Source organism: Pimephales promelas, chromosome 2, assembly GCF_988280905.1.
Source record: "Pimephales promelas chromosome 2, fPimPro1.hap1.1, whole genome shotgun sequence".
Classification (NCBI taxonomy): domain Eukaryota; kingdom Metazoa; phylum Chordata; class Actinopteri; order Cypriniformes; family Leuciscidae; genus Pimephales; species Pimephales promelas.
Window position 1 is genome coordinate 38,470,944 of NC_142770.1, and position 23,196 is coordinate 38,494,139.

The window sequence follows — 23,196 nt, forward strand, 5'->3', positions numbered from 1 at the left end:
TGATATAATTAAATCTAGTGTATGATTTAGACGGTGAGTGGGACCACTGACGTTTTGTTTGACCCCAAAGGAGTTTAATAAGTCTGTAAACGCAGACCCTAAAGCATCATTTGTATTATCTACGTGTATGTTCAAATCAATTATTGCTTTATCGACATTCACCAATAGATCCGAGAGAAAGTCTGCGAACTCTTTTAGGAATTCAGCATATGGCCCTGGAGGTCTATATACAGTAGCCAGGGCTAGAGATAATATGGATTTCCTTCTTACATCTAAGAGCGTAACATTTAGCACAAGTACTTCAAATGAATTAAACCTGTGACCTGTTTTCTGAGTAATATTAAAAATATCTTTATAGATTGTTGCAACACCGCCGCCACGGCCGATCAGGCGAGGCTCATGTTTATAACAGTATCCTGGCGGAGTAGATTCGTTTAGACTGAAATACTCATTTGGTTTAAGCCAGGTTTCAGTAAGGCACAGAACATCGAAGTTATTATCTGTGACAATAACCGGGCTAAAGGCTAGTAGCCGGGATTCGGAAGGGCGGATATAAGTAGCGATATCAAAGCAATCCAATTGTTTTTTATAAGGAATAGTATCGAGGATAAGTTCACATGATATAAAAATAGAAAGTGCTTGTTTATAAATAAGTTTATAAAATGTTTATAATCCTATAAACAAGGATTAGTGAAGAAATTCTCCGGAGCTACAAACACAAACAACCGATCGCACGCGCGTGCAAGGAGTTGACAAGAAGGCCTCAAGAAGGATAAATCGAAATCGTAATAAAATCGCGATTTGAGCATGCACGATTTCTAAAACGCTTCATAGCAGGATTTTTTCCACGCTCACGGCTCCAAGCTCCCAGTATGCAATCCGAAACAATCAGAATGCAGCGCGCCTAATTTGAGCGCTAGAACAGAACAGAACGGGTGGGCATAACGACAGATATTATACATAAACAGGGAAGATGAGTTCAGGATGAGATAAGGACTTGGTGCCCAAACGAAAATCAACATCTGTGGTGTGGGATTACTTTGGTTACAGGAGAGATGATTTATCACAGAGTCAGGTCATTTGCTAGACCTGTCAATCGGTCATTGCGGCAAAACAGCGTGACAACACATCTTATATATAAAATACTTCACAAAATACTTCTTGATTCATAAAAATATCCGCATTTGACAGAAAAAAATCTGATATGTCGAATAGTGTTGTAGTGTAAATGTAGACTAATAGACCTTGACAAACGACATTGACAAGAAGAAGAGAAAACAAATCTGTGTTGCTGAATATGAGGCTTCTACAGTTATAGACACTAAACAACCTTAACACACGTCCTTTATAAAGCGGTGTTTAATTAAAAAAGGTACAATGTATTATTTACTTATGATATGAATTATTATTACTATTGTTAGCGTAATTAATTAACTTGTTTATTTTTTATTTTCTATTAGTGTCCCACAAAACACAGGAGATGAAGTTCTTCAGAAGCTGATGCCTGTGGTTACAGCAACTAGACACGCTGAGTAAGTAACACTGAGAACAAGCATCACTGCTAAAACATTATAACACTTCTTACTTAAACATTATAAATTCAACATGACATCATGACTTTTGCGTAAACATACATGGCACTTTCGAGTCAAGTGGCGTGTTATCTCTACGTATTTTGAGCTATCCGCGTATATGCGTACATGTCTATGCCATTAACGTCTGAGTGATTCCGCGTGTCTGTACACGCAGTCAAATGTCCACGCGAAACGAAGCAAAATGTAGATCTACATCTGGGGAGCGATCTTTTTTTTTTCCTAGGGTGGTGAGGGAACAGTCATAAATGCCATTAACCCCAGTGACGGGTAGGTTTAGGGACGGGGTTGAGGTAAGTCATATATTTATATATACAGCGTTCATAAACACGCTGAAAAGCGATAATGCGTCTTGATAGCACGCCAAAAACGGAAATACGAATTGGCATGTCATACACACGCTACTTCATGAGATCAGTCTGATAAATTAATGCAGGGGTCTCAAACTCAACTTAACTGGGATCAAGTATTCCACAAAAATAGTATTCAAGTTTACCAAACAAGGAGCACGACTGATCCAATCTTCTCAATTTTTTTTATTAACGTTTCTTCTGAACTGTTCCTCTGAAGTTGAACATTCCTTTCTGTACATGATTGGTTCTTCATGAGCTGTCCTTCTGACAGTTGAAGATCATTTTACACACTTTCTTTGTCTTTTCCTTTTAACGCATCTTTGTGATACTTATATTTGCTCATGTCCTTTTTTGTTTTCTTTATACAACACATTAATGATATTAAATGTTTTTTTGGAAGGCACATTTTCTTTTATTATATAGAAAAAAAATCTTGCTTTTGAAATACAAATATTTGCAGTCATGCAGTGTTTCCTCTAGGATTTTTCCAAGCTGTGGGGGCAGGCCCATTTCCCTGGTGGGGGGGCCTTGTCTCCCCAAAGTATTATAATCGATCATGCGCATCCCGTGTGCAGAATGATGCACTTGAAGCAACACCAAGTCACAGCAAGCAATGCTTCACATTGAAAAGAACATAGCGAAGGGATTATATCTATAATATGCTTAGTAGGGCTGGACGATTTGGGGAAAATGTCATATTGCCATTGCAATTACTGAGGTCAATATTGCAATTGTGATATGCGATTCCGATATAATAAAATGGTTTCATGAGTCCAACTTGCTTGGTTCTAAAGTAAAATGCACACACAGATTAGTGATCATTCTGTGTATTAATGTTTATTTCTCAACTCAAACTACAGACAACAACTAAATGATTGATAACACCTATAATGATCAATAAACCATCAACCAAACCATCATTACAGTGAAAGCTATCAACTTTTTTAAAAAAAATTATTAGGCTAAAAAAAAAATTTAACAACTTTTAAATTAAGTGAACTTCAAACAATCCCCACATAAACCCATAATAAAAACCATATTTACCTGTGCCCTTCCTGTCTTAACAGGTACACTCTTAAAACACATGTGTTAAATTTTACACAATATGTGTTGTCCCTGAGCTGACTCAGCACATGTGTTAAAATTGAACATGTGTTGTTTTTTACACAACATGTGTTAAAAACAACACACAATGTGTTAAATTTTAACACATGTGCTGAGTCAGCTCAGGGACAACACATATTGTGTAAAATTTAACACATGTGTTTTAAGAGTGTAGGATACAGAAATTGAATAAAGATATAAAACAGTCTGTGCTGCATGAATTATAAATTATATAATAAAAAATAATCCTTATTAAAGCTACAAAAGTTCTTTAGTCAAGATCAGTGAGTAATTTTCTAATTTCCCTTTGTTCTTTTAACTTGACTGACAGAACGCTTTATTCGCTGCTGGCGCTTTAAGAGCACCCGTTGCCGAGACGCGGATCTCACATGCGCCTCATAGCACAACTCTTTTCGTCCTTAAGACTTTTCTTACGTTATGAAGATACTCGACAAAACGACATTTTGGCATAATTGTGTGTGTTATTGTTCGTTCAAGCTCGAAAGAGAACTATATTCTGGCACGCGTCAGTGCATGCGCATTATGGCGCGCGTCTTTCTGCGAGTCTCATTTAGGGCATTCACAGGCAGCTTTTCAGTTCTTGTCGTGCAAAATGCGAAAAGGCATTTGCGCGAATAAGAGCAGGATCGTGTAACACTAGTCAAAGGATGACAAAAAAGAAGAGATGCAGCGTTAATAGCCCTAATTTGTTTATTTCATATAAAATCACGGCATTTTGCGTTATATAATTGCATAGGTTTGAGATCGCTATTACGATTGCGATATGATTAATCGTGCAGCACTAATGCTTAGTGTATTCTATATGCAACAGTTTTTTGAGCCTCTTTTAAATTTCAGTGCGCATGAAGAACAATAGCACTCTCTCGACTCCATGCTGTAATCTTACATAAAGGGAATGTGAAAGGTAGGCCTATGGGCAATAAACTCCACTCCAGCAAGATAAAGTCATTTTATGAAAACCATAGACCTTTATGCTTTATCTACAAATGAAGTATAATAATGGGAATATTGACCTTGAAGAGAGTGTCGTCGTGTCGCAAACGAACGCGACGCGCTGTGTGAATTCTGAATGGAGAATGACTGAGGCAAGATGACTTTCCGTTAACTTTAACTTAGCGACTAAAATTACACATGCTATGACTTTAGAAGTCTTGGAATATAGGGTGAAAACTTGATTGTGCTTTACAAAGTTTTTTATGCCTTTAGTGGGGCTTAACAAAATAACATAATACTATGCAGAATATCGGACGTCACTGAGAAGCTGCAGCCGTGGCGGGAGGATTTTAAGTGTGGCGGCCCGCCACGGGAGAATGAATGTAGAGGAAACACTGTCATGTCTGCCCTTGTTATTGAATTCTTTCTACACATACTGTATCAGGCAAATTACCGACTTTGCGCAAATCAAAGCAAACCCTCTTATCAACCTGTTGGACACATATTGCAAGCTTAGAATGACTATTCTCACATTGTTTTAGAGCAGGGGTCTCCAACACGTCGCTCAAAGAGCTACCAGTAGCTTGTGGCCTGATTAATGGTACACATATCGCGCCCACATATTTTGCGCGCTCAAGTTCGTTATTTCAAATGTAGGTGCGCGGCAAACACGCTCATAATTGAAGCGACACACTCAGTTTTTCCAGGTGCAGTATGTTTGCACTTCGCGGTTGTCTATGACAACTATTGACAACAAACCCACCGTAAGCTGTCACAAGACTATCTATGGTAGCCCATAAGGGTTAAAAAAAAAAAAAAGTGGCACACGCAACGACGGGCCGCACTAACATTAAACTTTAATGTCAAGTAGGGGGCCACAAAATGGCAACGAGTTTGAGACCACTTGTTACGACCCCCGAGTTAGTCCAGGGGTTCGGGAGTCCAACATTTTAAAGATGACATTATAGAGAAACCTACATAAACCATGAGTTGTACAAAAAACACTCTACAACCAGATTTACTGTGCAAAAAGCCAAAACCTTTATTTAACAAATAAGGTCAGTGGCAAAAGTGAAAAGAATTTAATCTATACGAATATAGATTAACATAAATGTAAAAATGGACATGTTATACAGAATTTCTGTAAGGTGGATAAAGTTAATAAGAAGAAAAGATAGACGTGGACGGCGCCAAAGAAAAGAAAAGAACAAAACCAAATGAAGTCTAGCTGTTAAATAACCTCTAATCCTAACTAAGAAAATAAAGAAGAAAATAATAATCTTCAGCGTCCAGGACGCCCTATCTAGTCTCCACTAACTAACAGAAGCAGAAATACAAAGTGTGGCGCTCGCCCCTACCCTAGTGTACTAAACAGAATCGAAAACCCCTGCGTGGTGCAGTGTATGTCACGTGACATGCTATCTGTCTATCTCTTCTCCATACTAGTAACCTACTGAGCTCTGTAGAGCAGGTCACATAAAATCAGAGAGTCAACACAGGGAGCATTCACTCATACTACTTAACATCACACCGAGTGAACGAGAACCATAACCTCAACAGGGTATACAAAGGGACAGCGTAACAGTAACAGAGAGCAGCGTGGTTTGAGTCTCAGCGAGCCGAGAGCTTCCGTGGAGACGTCTGGCGTGCACTCTTATTCCCCAGGTGGCCTGTTCCTATTGGCGATGGCGAAAAGAGGTGACGTCAGCGCCAACGATGATTGACAGGTCAATTGGCCAATCACGGGTACCTACAAAAGTGAAAGTAACCGAGAGAGAGAGAAAGCGGGAAAGAAAAACACAAGAACACACACGCGATACGGGAACGTAACATCCCCCTCCATAAGAACAAACTTATAATGATGAAATGATTAGTTTGTTACAATCAAGACAAATAAAAAAAACAAAAAAAAAAAAACAAGTAGGCTCAGGTCACCTATTTTTTTATACATACCTGAACCTAGCCAAGTCAAGAACTAAGCACACCTAGAAAGGGCATCGGCTACAACATTTTCTGTTCCTTTCTTGTGACGGATTTCCAAATTATAATTTTGCACAATCAGAAACCAGCGCATGAGTCGCTGATTCTGGTTGTACATGCGGGAAAGAAACACTAACGGATTATGGTCCGTGTAAACGATAACCGGGAGAGGACTAGAGCCGATGTAAACCTCAAAGTATTGCAATGCCAACAGTAATGCCAGAGCCTCCTTCTCAATGGTCGAATAATTACACTGATGTTTATTAAATTTTCGAGAGAAATAACACACAGGATGTTCAACGTGGTTTTTATCCTCTTGAAGGAGTACTGCACCAGCACCTACAGCACTTGCGTCGACCTCAAGTTTAAAAGGCAAAGCAAAATCCGGAGCTGCCAAGACAGGAGTACTACACAGCAAAGCTTTTACACTATCAAACGAATGTTGGCACTCAGGTGACCAAACAAATGCTCTAGACGGACTCAGTAGACTCGTGAGTGGATGCACCACGCTGGAAAAGTTTCGACAAAAACTACGATAATATCCTGCCATTCCCAAAAACCGGCGTAATTCGCGTCTGGTTGTGGGAATGGAGAATTCATTGATAGCAGAAACCTTAGCGGCTACAGGTCGAACCTGCCCCTGACCAACCTCCTTACCAAGATACGTCACCGTTGCTCGGGCAAATTCGCATTTGGCTAGATTCAGGGTTAACGTAGCTTTTTCCAGTCGTTCAAAGACCGTGTGCAGCAAGGATAGATGTTCTGACCATTCTGAAGAGTATACGACCAAATCATCCAAGTACGCATTACAATTTGGCACACCCGCCAACACTAAGTTCACCAACCTTTGAAAGGTTGCGGGTGCGTTCCGCAAACCGAACGCCATAACTTTATATTCCATAAGGTGATCAGGTGTCACGAATGCGGAGATTTGCGATGCACGACTAGTTAAAGGCACCTGCCAATAGCCTTTTAGTAGATCTAATTTAGTAACGAAGCGTGCAGAACCAATGTTATCAATGCAATCCTCCATCCGAGGAAGGGGATAGCAATCTGGCCTCGTAACCGCGTTCACCTTCCGATAATCCGTGCAAAAACGGAAAGTTCCATCTGATTTAGGAACGAGTACACACGGCGAACTCCACGGACTGTAGCTAGGAACAGCTAAATCATTTGCGGTTAAATAGTCAACTTCTTCTCTCATGATAGCTCGCTTGTACGCATTAACCCGGTAAGCATGTTGTTTGATAGGGGGAGAATCTTTAACATCTATATCGTGTTGTAACACCGAAGTTCTAGAAGGCGTATCATTGAAAAGAGTAGGAAATTTCTCAATCAACTGAATAACATCCTGTCTCTGATCATCGGATAGATGCACTAAATAAGAAGGCAACGTCTTCAACAATTCTGAGTTTCTTAGTCTAGTACTCTGCTGTGGAGCATTACGCAGCACGAGACCATCTTCATCTGCCTCTGTTTCTACTGAAGATGAAACCTCGATGGCTACTGCCACAGACGAAACCACAGGTACAGATTTTCCCTCAGTTTTCTCCGAAGATCCCTCCCTACCATGATATGCTTTCAACATATTAATATGACAGACCCGTGTCTTGCGTGTCCTATCAGGAGTAGAAACTACATAGTCTGTCTCACTCAATTTCTTTGTCAATACATAGGGACCGGAGAAACGGGCAGACAAAGCTGATCCTGAAGTGGGCAGTAATACGAGCACTTGGTCACCGGCATTAAAAGAACGAGGAACGGCTTTGATGTCATACCGACGTTTCATATCCTTTTGTGCGGCTGTTAGTGACTCTTTGGCCTGTGCCCACGCGTTATGCAAACGCTCTCTGAAACGACTGACATAATTCAGCACATTAGTCTTAGGACTTACTTCAACTCCCAATAAGTTTTCTTTTAAGAGCTTAAGTGGACCCCTAACATTATGTCCAAAGACAAGCTCCGCGGGACTGAATCCGAGCGACTCCTGGACAGTCTCACGAACCGCAAACAGCATCAAAGGAACTCCCTCATCCCAATCTTTCCCAGTGTCCTTGCAGTATTTCCCCAACATTGACTTAAGCGTCTGATGAAATCGTTCAAGTGAACCCTGACTCTCTGGATGGTATGCGCTTGCCACGCGATGAGTGATGGAAAGTGATTGCAAGACCTGATTAAAAATCTTGGACATGAAGTTCGTTCCCTGGTCTGTTTGTATGATTTTCGGTAACCCGAACGTAGCGAAAAACTTAATCAGTGCTTTGAGGATAGCAGAAGCAGTAATTTTTCGAAGTGGTATCGCCTCAGGAAATCGAGTAGCTGTGCACATGATCGTTAACAGAAATAAATTACCCGACTTTGATTTTGGTAATGGCCCAACACAGTCGATAATTACATGTTCAAAGGGTTCTCCCATCACAGGAATAGGACAGAGCGGAGCAGGGGGAATTACTTGATTGGGTTTCCCCATGCGCTGGCAGGTATCACAAGTGCGACAGAATCGCACAACATCCCGCTTTAACCCAGGCCAGAAGAAATGTTTCAAAATCCTATTATAAGTCTTAGTGATGCCCAGATGACCCGACAGCACATGATCATGCGCCAAACACAACACGTGCTGACGATAACAGGATGGAATGACAATCTGACACACTACATTCCATTCACTTTCATTTTCGGAATTTGGACACCATTTACGCATCAACAAATTATCTTCCACAAAATAGATTACCTTCTCCTGACGGATCTGGTCTGGAGAGACTACAGAGGCAAAACATTTGGCTAAAGATTCATCCTCCTTCTGTGCAACAATAATCCGTTCACGGGACATAGGCACACTCAAAGTACTATTGTCTAACCTCAAAATGTCCGCGTTAAGGTGCCCCCTTGAAAAACTTGTATTTTCCGACGGTAACACATTTTCAGCAGATACGGGAACCATAAACGATTCGGATAAGTCAACGACATCATGCACTCTCTTTGCCTGAGTGCGCGTCAAAACGCACGCAGGAAAGGTATCAGGATAGCTCACTGATAACTCATCACAGGAAACGAAGTTCGGCTGATCCATAACTTCCAACACAGGCATCACTTTACCCCCGGCCAAATCATTACCCAGAATAAAAGAAACACCTTTTATGGGCAGTGAAGGACGTACTCCAACAGACACAAAACCAGTTACAAGGTCACTTTTTAAATGAACGCGATGTAACGGTGCTTTTACGAAACCCATTTCGATTCCCTGAACTAAAATACTCGAGCCACAAAATGACTGTTCAGACAAAGGCAAAGTATCTTCTACCATAAATGAGTGTGCGGCACCAGTGTCACGCAACATCTGAATCTCACGTTGATCTTCAGGTTTACCAGTCAATGAAATTAACCCCTTAAGCACAAACGGACTATAACCCGAATCAACACAGCTCAACCCAGCAATATCATCAGTATTCTCCATCACAGAATTAACAAACCCCACACTTTTAGACGGTTGTTGTTGCTGCTGCTTACGCTTCAGCGTTAAACAATCTGCAATTACATGCCCCTGCTTGTGACAGTAAAAACATTCCCTTACCTCTTTAAGACGTGGGGAAGGAGATTTCGCACGAGACGGTTGAGGATGAGTAGACTGAACCGAAGAATTTTTCTCAGGACGAGCTGAACTGAACACCGTTTTGTGCGTAAGCACGAATTCATCTGCCAGCACAGCTGCTTGCGACAAAGAATTTACTTTTTGTTCGTTCAAGTATACCACAACTCGTTCTGGCAAACACTTTTTAAATTCTTCCAACAAAAGCAATTCTCGTAACGAATTAAAATCTGTTACTTTACTCGCGTTACACCACTTATCAAAAAGATTCCCCTTTTCGCGAGCAAATTCTACAAAAGTCTGACTGGCAAGTTTCTGATGATTTCTAAATCGCTGCCTATAGGCTTCGGGAACCAGCTCATATGCACGGAGAATAGCAGACTTCACCGTATCATATTGCAAGCTTTCCTCTAACGATAATGTTGAGCAAACCTCCTGAGCCTTACCAACTAATTTGCACTGAAGCAAAAGGGACCACACATCTTTAGGCCAACGGAGGGAAGATGCGATACGCTCAAATGCGTTAAAATACGTATCCACCTCCGTTTCCCTAAATGGAGGCACTAGAGCAATATGTTTGCTAACATCGAAGGCTGGAGAATGATCGCCCGGGGATACCGCCACAGAAGCCTCAACACGGGGTGCCCGCTCAGCCGACCCAGAGGCCACCTTCAGTGCCTCCAGCTCCAGCTGTCGCAGCTTCACCTCCTTCTCAGCTTCTACCTCGAGCCTGCGCATTTCGAGCTTCAGGTCCATCTCAGCCTGACGCGCCTGGGCCCTTTCCTGTGCTTCGTACTGTAAACGAGCCAGACGGACTCTCAAACGTCCGTTCCCAGACCCAATAGAAGCAGGGGAGGACGGATCAAAAGGCGGCAAGACGGCCTTAGTCTCCGCCCCGACATCAACCTCGGCACCTGTCTCGCTCTGCTCTTCGTCCGACACCCCCTCACTAGAAACCCGCGCGCCAGCACCAAGTGGCCTGGTCTGTCGAGGATTTACGCCAGGTCTCGAAAAAATGTTGATCTCCACCAGGGTATGTGAGCGGAGTGGAGCGGCAACAATTTCCCCTCCACGCTCCAAGCATTATATAATCACTCCGCTCCAGCTCCGCTCCGGGTTCACCATTTACCGCTCCCGCTCCACTCCTCGCTCACTGATATCAGAAACACCGCTCCGTGTTCGCTCCCCAAGGAAATTCCGAATAAAGTATTTAAGTATGCTTTAAAATCTCACAAAATGTCTCCTCATCATAATAGATACATAGGCATAGTAAATAAATAAAAAACAACGTTAGGAGAATAGTTGCAATGTTGTTTATTGGATTTGGATAGTGTGCAAACTTTTCCTATGACATGCTATGCTTATTACAGGTTATCAGCATTATAAATTAAATATCATTGCTGCTTTTTGCAGAGCACATTTTGTTTGGAAAGAAGAAAATAACTACGTTTTCATCAGTTATTTATCTACGGGTCGCTACATTTCTCACAGATTTATGCTAATTTAAAATCAAATACTGACAGATAGCCGACTGTATGATTACATTTGTTTGAATGCAATGCATTAGTGAGAAAGCGATTGCGTTGGTGAATAAGTGTTACCTGTTTAAAATGTGCTTTCACCCCGCCCGATCCAGCGCCCCATCTCATGAAAGTGCGTAGGCTATCTATATTTTATTTCTCGTGGGCATAGCCTACGATACGCACTTAATGGCAAGAACGCACTTCACACCCATCCTAACCAAGGGGTTTAGTGTGCGTCATTTGCACGCACAAACAATTTTTTGGCATATAATAATAGGCACGAGAAATAAAATGTGTGCTATAGATTCGCACTTTCATGAGATCGTGGTGCCTGCCCGCTCATATTCAGTACAGGCTTGATAACTATAACCTCCCGCAGCCACTCATGTCCATCGGCGTCATCATAACCCTCACATTTTTTTCTGATTTGAGTGATCCATCTGTATCATGCTAGCGTAATGTGTTTAACACCTGAATCCTTACTAAAAATGCAGTTCTATAATGAGCCGTTGGCATGAATTGTCCTCGTGATAGAGCGGTAGTGGAGCGCGCTCGGAGCGAGTGAAAACCACGACGCTCCGACTTTTAAAAAATCCGCTCCGCGCTCCATTCAAAATCATGCCGCTCCACTCCTCGCTCCGCTCCCACTCCACTCCGCTCACATACTCTGATCTCCACCAACCGTTCGAATATAGCATTCTTAATATCTTTCTTTAAAGCTTGCCTCACTACAACAATTTTATAGTGGTCCGCAATCTTCAGTAAATCATCCTTTCGACACTGATCAAACCGCTCTAAGGAAGGATGCTCAACAAACGACTGCAAATCAAACAAAGCCATCACTACTAATGTTACGAACCATACAGACAACAAAATACCACGCATCAGGCTACCCTGGAAAATACGAAGTCCAATCAAATCACTTTGCCACTAATACAATACAACCATAGTTCATATATATTCCTCTCAATGTCTTATGATGGGTGTTAAACATCTCGGACGAGCCCCCAATTGTTACGACCCCCGAGTTAGTCCAGGGGTTCGGGAGTCCAACATTTTAAAGATGACATTATAGAGAAACCTACATAAACCATGAGTTGTACAAAAAACACTCTACAACCAGATTTACTGTGCAAAAAGCCAAAACCTTTATTTAACAAATAAGGTCAGTGGCAAAAGTGAAAAGAATTTAATCTATACGAATATAGATTAACATAAATGTAAAAATGGACATGTTATACAGAATTTCTGTAAGGTGGATAAAGTTAATAAGAAGAAAAGATAGACGTGGACGGCGCCAAAGAAAAGAAAAGAACAAAACCAAATGAAGTCTAGCTGTTAAATAACCTCTAATCCTAACTAAGAAAATAAAGAAGAAAATAATAATCTTCAGCGTCCAGGACGCCCTATCTAGTCTCCACTAACTAACAGAAGCAGAAATACAAAGTGTGGCGCTCGCCCCTACCCTAGTGTACTAAACAGAATCGAAAACCCCTGCGTGGTGCAGTGTATGTCACGTGACATGCTATCTGTCTATCTCTTCTCCATACTAGTAACCTACTGAGCTCTGTAGAGCAGGTCACATAAAATCAGAGAGTCAACACAGGGAGCATTCACTCATACTACTTAACATCACACCGAGTGAACGAGAACCATAACCTCAACAGGGTATACAAAGGGACAGCGTAACAGTAACAGAGAGCAGCGTGGTTTGAGTCTCAGCGAGCCGAGAGCTTCCGTGGAGACGTCTGGCGTGCACTCTTATTCCCCAGGTGGCCTGTTCCTATTGGCGATGGCGAAAAGAGGTGACGTCAGCGCCAACGATGATTGACAGGTCAATTGGCCAATCACGGGTACCTACAAAAGTGAAAGTAACCGAGAGAGAGAGAAAGCGGGAAAGAAAAACACAAGAACACACACGCGATACGGGAACGTAACACCACTGAATTAATGGATTAACAAATAATACGAGTGTCACTCTTCAGCTTTTAAATCCTCCACCTATCTGACCTGATTAATGATCTACGGAACCGTTTTTATAATATTTGTGATAAATTTCTTTTCAAATATATGCATTTATAATGTATGTATATAATCAATTATATTTAGCCTTTTTTCTATTGGCTCCCTCAATCCCTCGACTTTTCTATAGATATAACTGTCAGGCCCACTGGAGCCTCATCAATAGAGACGCATGCGCTGAACACCTCTGGAGTAAACTGACCCTGGATCAGAACCGGCTCCGGAGCTGCTATGGCTACTTATGAGAGAGATAGCTATGGGAGAGATAGTGACTTTTATAGGCGATTTGATACACACGATTTTAATGAAATTAGCAGTGATTTTTATTTTAGTTTGAAAACAAAGGAATATCTGCACATTGACAAAGCCTCTGTTTTGACAAACCACCCAAAAAAAATTAAAAAGCCCTGGGCTTGATAAAGTCAGTGGGAGAGTTTTGAGGAGCTGTGCTTATCAGCTCTGTGATATCAGTCATTTCATTTTTCAGACCTCATTGAAATTACAGAGTGCCTTCAGTGTGGAAGTGTTTTACTACTACTACATACATTGAACGTTCCCTCTGTTTGTGGAGCCGAAAGTTGAGCTTATCCACTTACTCACCGTTAAACACACCCGGGTCTGTCACACACCCTGCTTTCTGGAATAACCCCTGGGTTTCTCCTTCTTGTCTTGCCCTCTGGATGTGTGTGTTTGGGCTGATTTTCTGACCTCTGAACTTCTGCCTGTTTTAATGGACTTATGGACTTTAATGGACTTTTAATGTATTTCTGTTAGAAGTGCTCCGATCAGCATTTTTGGGGCCGATTACCGATCACCAAAATCATGATCTGCCGATTGCCGATCACAGAATGGCAGGGGAATGGGAATATTTTATCTATAATCTAGCAGAGTTAGCACCATTTGTAGAGATGAAACTAACTATGAATTAACTGTATTGAAAAAAACAGTTGAAATAAATAGGCTATAGTCAAGATCTTGAAGAACCTGCAAGTGTTTATTTAATTGTATTTAGAAAATGAGATACCTTAAGGCTAGGCCATCTTCCCCAAATAAGGCAGAGTAACATAACATTATTCCACATACATAACATTTTGATTTAGTTTTAGTCATAGTCTTTTGACTAAAATGCCATTTAGTTTTAGTCATATTTTAGTCATCTGAATTGTTTTAGTTTCAGTCGACGAAATACAATAAGAATTTAGATGACTAAATCTACGGTAGATTTAGTCGACTAAAATATAATGGGTTTAGTTATATTGTAATGCATTAATTTAGAATTTCTCTAAAATTTCCAAACCCATTATATATTCCTGTAGAAAACCTCTATTAACCTGTTAATATGAATATTTTTTAAAGATTGAACATGTAATACAGAGACAGATTTAGCACTGTGACATAAAATAATATCTTAAAAGGTGCGCGGCGCATGCATGTGGAAAAAAGTTGCGCGAGTAATTTACACAACGTGATCGGCTTTTTTGATCTGTGCTTTTGGGGTTCGCCGATCAAGCTATTTTTAGCCAATATCGGCCGATCATGATGGGCGGCCAATCAATCGGAGCATCACTAATTGCTGTGGAATCATCATTGGTCTCCACAACTGCATAATTACACCAGCAGTTTTCTGTAATACGATGGTGCAGATGAAACACCTCAGACTTATGATGCATAAATCCATGAAGTACAGCATCTACTGGCCATAAGAAATACTTCATATCTTAATATACAAGATCGTAAGCACCTACCATTGTCATGTGACTTGATTACATAATTTCCAAACTGTTGTGAAAAGTCATTCAAATAGTGAGTGTGCGTGCGCACAAGAAGCAAGATGGGTGTTTTATCACTTAATTGTGTGTGTATTTGCCCATTCAAACGGCAGGAAGCGGGACACACTGACAGGCGGCACACAAAGCCATTGTGTGAGCCGATTTGAGTTCTAATGTGCTTTAAATCATCAAGCATGTCTTGTTCCTTATTGTTCATTTATCTGTGCTTCTCAATCACTCTAAAGTTTCAATAACTTTAAACAATTCACTCAATGTTTACAAAACATTAAGCTCACACATGTATACATTTGATTTCTTTATTTGAATCCGACAATCAAATTTCTTACAGAAAGGGTTCAAATATTCTCAGAGATAACACAGCTGTGACATTCAAGGGTACACACACACACACACACACACACACACACACACACACACACAACGTTTTATGGGGATTTTCCATAAATCTATTGATGAGGCTCCAGTGGGCCATGTTTTATGGGGATTTTCCATAGAAATAATGATTTTTATACTGTCCACACTGTATATTTAATCCCCTAATCCTAATTGATGTAATTTAACAATTTGAACTAATGAGAATTTGTATATATTTCATATTGACAGCATTATGTTATTTATAGTTTAAGTGTTGTGTTTATCTCTGCATATAGGCTTAATGTGTGTCATTGTTCTCTACAGGTTGTGTTATTGTGGAATCACAGATGAAGGTTGTGTTGCTCTGGCTTCAGCTCTGAGATCAAACCCCTCACACCTGAGAGAACTGAATCTGTCTGTGAATAAACTAGGAGACTCAGGAGTGAAGCAGCTTTCTGATCTACTGGTGAATCCTCTCTGTAAACTGGAGAGACTGAGGTAAGATCATCTCTACCATAAAGACTTTGAGTGAATAAGGATTAATATGTAGATAGTGTATACAATATATGTTTGGCATAAGCCCCATCCGGTGGTTCATCGAGAGATTCCTGCTTGAACATCAGATCCTGCCGGCGGTAGAAGACAGCGATGAAGAGTCTCCCTGAAGAGGAACATTTACATCTCACTATATTATTATCCCACAAAACACAGTAAAACCAACAGTTAAATAAACCGGACGAACTACAAACCCGATTCCAAAAAAGTTGGGACACTGTACACATTTTGAGTAAAAAAAGAATGGAATAATTTAGAAATCTCATAAACTTATATTTTATTCACAATAGAATATAAATGACATATCAAATGTTGAAAGTGAGACATTTTGAATTGCCATGCCAAATATTGGCTCCTTTTGAATTTCATGAGAGCTACAAATTCCAAAAAAGTTGGGACGGGTAGCAATAAGAGGCCAGAAAAGTTAAATGTACATATAAGGAACAGCTGGAGGACCAATTTGCAACTTATTAGGTCAATTGGCAACATGATTGGGTATAAAAAGAGCCTCTCAGAGTGGCAGTGTCTCTCAGAAGTCAAGATGGGCAGAGGATCACCAATTCCCCCAATGCTGAGGCAAAAAATAGTGGAGCAATATCAGAAAGGAGTTTCTCAGAGAAAAATTGCAAAGAGTTTGAAGTTATCATCATCAACAGTGCATAATATCATCCAAAGATTCAGAGAATCTGAAACAATCTCTGTGCATAAGGGTCAAGGCCGGAAACCCATACTGAATGCCCGTGATCTTCGGGCCCTTAGACGGCACTGCATCACACACAGGAATGCTACTGTAATGGAAATCACAACATGGGCTCAAGAATACTTCCAGAAAACATTGTCAGTGAACACAATCCACCGTGCCTTTCACCGTTGCCGGCTAAAACTCTATAGGTCAAAAAAGAAGCCATATCTAAACGGGAACCAGAAGCGCAGGCGTTTTCTCTGGGCCAAGGCTCATTTAAAGTGGACTCTAGCAAAGTGGAAAACTGTTCTGTGGTCAGACGAATCAAAATTTGAAGTTCTTTTTGGAAAACTGGGACGCCATGTCATCCGGACTAAAGAGGACAAGGACAACCCAAGTTGTTATCAGCGCTCAGTTCAGAAGCCTGCATCTCTGATGGTATGGGGTTGCATGAGTGCGTGTGGCATGGGCAGCTTACACATCTGGAAAGGCACCATCTATGCTGAAAGGTATATCCAAGTTCTAGAACAACATATGCTCCCATCCATACATCGTGTCTTTCAGGGAAGACCTTGTATTTTCCAACAAGACAATGCCAAACCACATACTGCATCAATTAAAACATCATGGCTGCGTAGAAGAAGGATCCGGGTACTGAAATGGCCAGCCTGCAGTCCAGATCTTTCACCCATAGAAAACATTTGGCGCATCATAAAGAGGAAGATGCAACAAAGAAGACCTAAGACAGTTGAGCAGCTAGAAGCCTTTATTAGACAAGAATGGGACAATATTCCTATTCCTAAACTTGAGCAACTTGTCTCCTCAGTCCCCAGACGTTTGCAGACTGTTATTAAAAGAAGAGGGGATGCCACACAGTGGTAAAAATGGCCTTGTCTCAACTTTTTTGAGATGTGTTGATGCCATGAAATTTAAAATCAACTTATTTTTCCCTTAAAATTATGCATTTTCTCAATTTAAACATTTGATATGTCATCTATGTTGTATTCTAAATATAATATTGAAATTTGAAACTTCCACACCATTGCATTCTGTTTTTATTCACAATTTGTACAGTGTCCCAACTTTTATGGAATTGGGTTTGTACAAACCAGACAACAGATGCAGGATACAGTGAAGATACAGTGAAGAGGGTTTTTACAGCACAAATGTTTGGTGTAAATCAACTTGCCTTGTAATGCTTGCAATTAATTAAACCAACTTGCTTTAATATTGGGTTACTCGTTTGCCCACACGCACTCTCTCTCTTTCTTTTGCTGTGGTTAATTAATAACAAAAATGATTAGGCTACAGCACTACTTTATTTCACTTCAGAATTCTACAGTAGTTGTCTCTCGTGTTTGGGCATTCAGCACGGTAAGGCGGCTTTTGTGGATAGTTCATGTTCCCCTTGCGAGAATATGACTACCGCAGCACTTAGATCGAGACTCGCTTACCTCAAGGGAGGTGCAGTCCCCTCGCCTATGCCCCGATCTAGTGTTTATTCTGCCCCGCAGAATAAGCCTATTTCAGTAATCTGAGGATCACCGTGAGGGCTTCCCCGCTGAGGCAATCTCCGCCGGCCCCTCACGCCTCACATGTGCTGTTGCCATCGGCATCTCTTCATGAACGGCTCGGCCCTTCTCCGGAACGACCAGTCGTTTCCTTTGGGGCACCAGCTGATGATCAGATGTCGATCGCAGCATCGGAGGGGGCGCTACAGTCCTCTGGAGATGACAACTCGGCTGCGTTACCCCCTTCAGGGTGTGTGGCGTTGTCCGAGCTGGATCCAGAATGGGCTGCTAAATTTTCCCAGGCTGCCGAGAAGCTCGGGCTTGCGTGGAATCCTTCATCACGTCCCGAGCCTTCTCAGTTGGAAAATTGGTTTCTCAGTGCGCCGCCCTGGTAACTTTCTTTCCGGAGGTGCGTGAGGAGCTTTCTAGGACGTGGAAGGCACCGTATAGTGCCCGAAGCCGTCCTAGTGGCTCCTCCCCCCTCGCCACCCTCTACGGCGGGGCAACTAAGGGGTATGTGGGGACCCCCCCCAATGGAACGGGCTGTCGCGACGCAGTTGTGTCCGGCGTCCGCTTCCTCCTGGTGGGGTGACCCTCGCCTCCCAACGGCCTGCTTACAAGCTTACAAGGCCTGTGGACAGGCTGCTTCCGCCCTTCATGCCACAGCACTCTTGCAGGTCCACCAGGGCCAGGCGCTCATGGACCTGAACAAGGCTGGTCTTAACCCAGAGCTCCTCTGGGAGCTCCGTGTGGCAACTGACCTCGCCCTCCAGGCGACAAAGTTCAGTCGGTCAGGCGATGTCCACCTTGGTGGTCCAGGAGCGCCGCCTATGGCTCAACCTGGCGGACATGAGGGTCACCGATAAATATCGGTTTCTGGATGCCCCTCTCTCCCAGGTTGGGTTGTTCGGCTACGCGATCAAGAGCTTTGCTCAACAGATCTCAGCCGCATAGAAGCAGACGGAGGCCATCCGACACATCCTGCCCCGGCGAACCGCTGCTGCTCCCACCCCTCCGCTGGCAGCAGATCCTCCGTCTACTCGTCGCCGAGGTCGGCCTCTTGCAGCGTCCTCTGCTCCCGCTAAGCCCCAGCAGCAGCCAACATCCAGGCCCCAGCGTGGAGCAAGCTGGAGGAAGCCGACCCTGCCCGTCCAGACCGCTGCCAAACCAGGATACAAGCGCCGGTGCAAACAACCCTGAGACGGGTGGAACGCGCCACTCCTTTCCCCCGGTGGAGGGCGGGCAGCCCAGAGGGAGATCAAGTTGCTCTTCAGGAGATGGCGAACGCGCTGCTCCTTCCCCCGGTGGAGGGCTGGGCGGAGAATCCCATGGTTTTCTGAAACCTTTTCAGAAACAATTTCTGAAACCTCTGGGCCACAAGAGGGCGCACTTGGCAGTCGACGACGCCATGCCTTGTCACTCCCAAGCCCCTCTTTCATCGCCAGCGGACAGCAGTGGCTGTGTCCTGGATGCATTGCTGCATCCGCACACTCACTCTGCCCGGAAGCAGGTACGTGTTGCACCACACACTCAGACCTCACTTCGAGCCGCTGTGCCATCCGAGTCGGGTCCCTGCATTCCACCACGCTGCCCCACCCCGGGTACGTCTGTGGTGCCGTTGATCTTGATCGTTGGCCTCTGGGAGCTTGGTTAATGCTTCCCAGCCTGTCTCGCTGGCTCATCCGTACCATCAGACTCGGCTATGCGATTTAGTTCGCCCGGCGCCCCCCTGCTTTCAAGGGCATTCTGTTTACCCGTGGTATGGCAGACAGTGCCCCTGTACTCAGGGCGGAGATCGCAGTCCTACTGGCAAAGGAAGCGATCGAGCCGGTCCCTCCAACCGTTATGAAGACCGGGTTCTACAGCCCGTACTTCATTTTACCCAAGAAAGGAGGTGGGTTACGGCCAATCTTGGACCTGCGTGGACAAGGAGCAGGTCTTGTTAGTTGCACCGTATTGGCCCAACCGGACCTGGTTCCCGGAACTAGTGCTCCTCGCGACAGCTCCTCCCTGGCCCATTCCTCTGAGAGAGGACCTGCTCTCTCAGAGAGGGGGTAACCTGTGCCACCCGCGTCCAGACCTCTGGAAACTCCCATGTCTGGTCCCTGGATGGGACTCGGAAGTTCTAGGTGACCTACCCCCTGCAGTAGTTGACACCATCACTTCTGCTAGAGCCCCCTCTACAAGGCGCCTCTATGCATTGAAGTGGAACCTGTTTGTTGACTGGTGCACCTCTCACGAGGAGAACCCCAGATCTTGCTCGATCAGAGCCGTGGTTTCCTTCCTGCAAGAAGGTTTGGGGCGTAGTCTGTCTCCCTCCACCCTTAAAGTGTATGTTGCCGCTATTGCCGCACATCACGATGCTGTTGATGGTAAGTCTTTGGGGAAGCACGACCTGATCGTCAGGTTCCTGAGGGGAGCGAGGAGACTGAATCCTCATCGCCCACTCTCTATACCCTCTTGGAATGTCTCTGGTCCTTTCGGCACTTCAAAGACCACCCTTTGAGACTCTGCAATCAGCTGAGTTAAAAATCTTGTCCTGTAAGACAGTTCTCCTGGTTGCATTGGCCTCTATCAAGAGGATAGGGGACCTGCATGCATTTTCGGTCGACGGATCGTGCCTGGAATTCGGCCCAGATAACTCTCACGTGATCCTGAGACCCTGACCCGGATACGTGCCCAAGGTTCTTACCACTCCCTTCTGTTGACCAGGTAGTGCAAGCGCTGCCTTCGGAGGAGGCAGACCCAGCCCTGGCTTTTCTCGGTCCCGTTCGCGCTCTGCGTCTTTGCGTGGACAGAACGCAAAGCCTCAGGACCTCAGATCAGCTCTTCGTCTGTTACGGAGGCCAGCTGAAAGGGAAGGGCTGTCTACAAGCAGAGGTTGGCCCACTGGATAGTAAATGCCATCGCCTTGGCTTATGAAGTCCAAGGCATGCCCTGCCCGCCTGGGTTGAAAACCCACTCCAGAAGGGGTGTCGCTTCTTCCTGGGCACTGGTACACGGCGTCTCGCTGACAGATATGTGTATAGCTGCGGGCTGGGCAACGCCTAACACGTTCGCTAGGTTTTATAGCCTACGTGTTGAGCCGGTTTCTTCCTGTGTGCACGCTTCAACCAGCTGGTAACACCAAAGTTCCCCCTCTAGTGTCGGCTTGCTGCGCCACTCCCCTCCACGGAGCGAACACATGCGCTGTTTGCTCCAGTCGAGTTCCCCGATTGGCGAACCCTGCAAGTTCCTCCGCATCCCTTCGGCAGTCGGATGTTGCGGAGCGTCCGATACCAGGCCTAGTGCTTGTATGCTTGTGTAACTTGTGCTATGCTGAGTTCCATATGTAATGATCCCTGCGGCGATCCCATATGTGTATTCTTTCACGACCAGCTCCCTGCGGTGAGCCCGTGTCTTCCCTTGGCAGAGTCTGCTCTGCCGTCACTATCTGGTGTAACCTCCCCCTTAGGGTTGGAGCCGGGTTGGAGCCACATTCCATATGTTGCACTGCCCCTCCGGCCAGTCCTTATGTGTATTGTCCACATGTTACCTCCCTTCGGGCAGGATGTGGTTCCGCAGCGCCCCTTTCCTCTGGAAGGTTACGCTTTCTCAGTGTTATCCAATAGTTCACTGTATGGGGTATGATGGAAAAGCAGTTTGAACTCCCTCTATGCAGGTCTTCCGCCCCAGCAGTTGGGGGTCTGAGAGTCTTGCGTAGGGCGCTGGATGTGGCAGCAACCAATGGCGTTTTCCATGGGATCCCCTAACGTCATCAGGTCAAACGTGAGCGACTGAAAGGGAACGTCTTGGTTACTAATGTAACCCTCGTTCCATGAAGGAGGGAACGGAGACTTGACGTCCCGCTGCCACAGTTGCTGACGATCGCTGTACGGCCGTCACAATCTCGGCTCCTCAGAGAAAAACAGTGTGTGCGTGCGCCTGCTTCCTGTTTATACTCGCGCTGCGGGGCTGCGTTCATTGGCTTGTTCTTTAGATACTCAAAGTTAATAGGGCTCCCTGAAGTGATCCCCTAACGTCATCACGTCGACCTCTCGTCTCCGTTCCCTCCTTTAGGGAACAAGGGTTACATTAGTAACCGAGACGATTTCAGCGGGAGATTCTAGCATGTCTTTACGACATTACGTCACATCTACACTCTGTATTGTAAAAATGAAATATTACATATTTCATATTGACAGTATTATGTTATTTATAGTTTAAGTGTTGTGTTTATCTCTGCAAATAGGCTTAATGTGTCATTCTTTACAGGTTGAGTAGGTGTGGAGTCACAGATGAAGGTTGTAATGCTCTGGCTTCAGCTCTGAGATCAAACCCCTCACACCTCAGATATCTGGATCTGTCTGAGAATAATCTAGGAGACTCAGGAGTGAAGCAGCTGGAGGATCTGAGGGATGATCCACATTATAAACTGGAGACACTGTGGTAAAAATAATTCTTAATGATTTTCATCATCACATTTTCATTTAAAGTTTAAATGGCTGATTTACTCACTAGAAATAAAAGTAAAGGTTCAGGTTCAGTAACACTGTGCAGTGTTTCCTCTAGGATTTTCCCTGGTGGCAGGCCCATATCCCCAGGGGGAGGGGGCGTGGCCCACGAGTGATATTCCCTTAGGCCACGCCCCCTTGTCTCCCCTAAGTATTATAATATGAAAGGCTCCACAAGCAGCAAAGCGATCAAGCTTTTTTTTTAAATTATTAGGCTTAAAAAATATATAACAGCTTTTAAATAAAGTGAACTTCAAACAATCCTCACATAAACCCATAAGTGCCATATTGACCTGTGCCCTTCCTGTCTTAAAAAGTAGGATACAGAAATTGAATAAACAGTTTGCGCTGCATGAAGTATAAATTATATACAGACTTTATTAAAGCTACTAAAGTTCTTTAGTCAAGAGCAGTGAGTAAAAAGAGCAGCAGTTGCCGAGACGCGGATCTCACACGCGCCTCATTCTCCCACATGCACAACTCTTTTCGTGACTATAAGACTTTTATTTATGTTATTAACATACTCGACAAAACGACATTTTGGCATAATTGTGTGTGTTATTGTTCGTTCAAGCTCGAAAGAGAACTGCATTCTGGCACGCGGTCTGTGTATGCGCATTATTCTGGCGCGCGTCTTTCTGCGAGTCTCATTCAGGAAATCCACAGGCAGCGCTCTCTTTTGACTTCTTGTCGTACA

At 43.7% G+C, this 23,196-nt stretch overlaps 1 protein-coding gene across 1 annotated transcript in view; it reads left to right on the top strand.

Moving 5' to 3' along the window:
- Positions 1-22,438, top strand: part of LOC120481067 (uncharacterized) — a 42,632-nt gene extending 20,194 nt beyond the window's left edge. The window contains exons 7-17 of the mRNA XM_089119860.1: positions 1,461-1,532; positions 15,583-15,756; positions 18,026-18,364; positions 18,416-18,796; positions 18,904-19,607; positions 19,775-19,900; positions 19,995-20,378; positions 20,719-20,886; positions 21,124-21,299; positions 21,385-21,461; positions 22,261-22,438. Coding sequence (XP_088975986.1) covers positions 1,461-1,532; positions 15,583-15,756; positions 18,026-18,364; positions 18,416-18,796; positions 18,904-19,607; positions 19,775-19,900; positions 19,995-20,378; positions 20,719-20,886; positions 21,124-21,299; positions 21,385-21,461; positions 22,261-22,438 — 2,779 coding nt within the window. The remainder of the gene's footprint in view (positions 1-1,460; positions 1,533-15,582; positions 15,757-18,025; positions 18,365-18,415; positions 18,797-18,903; positions 19,608-19,774; positions 19,901-19,994; positions 20,379-20,718; positions 20,887-21,123; positions 21,300-21,384; positions 21,462-22,260) is intronic.
- The last annotated feature ends 758 nt before the right edge of the window (positions 22,439-23,196 follow it).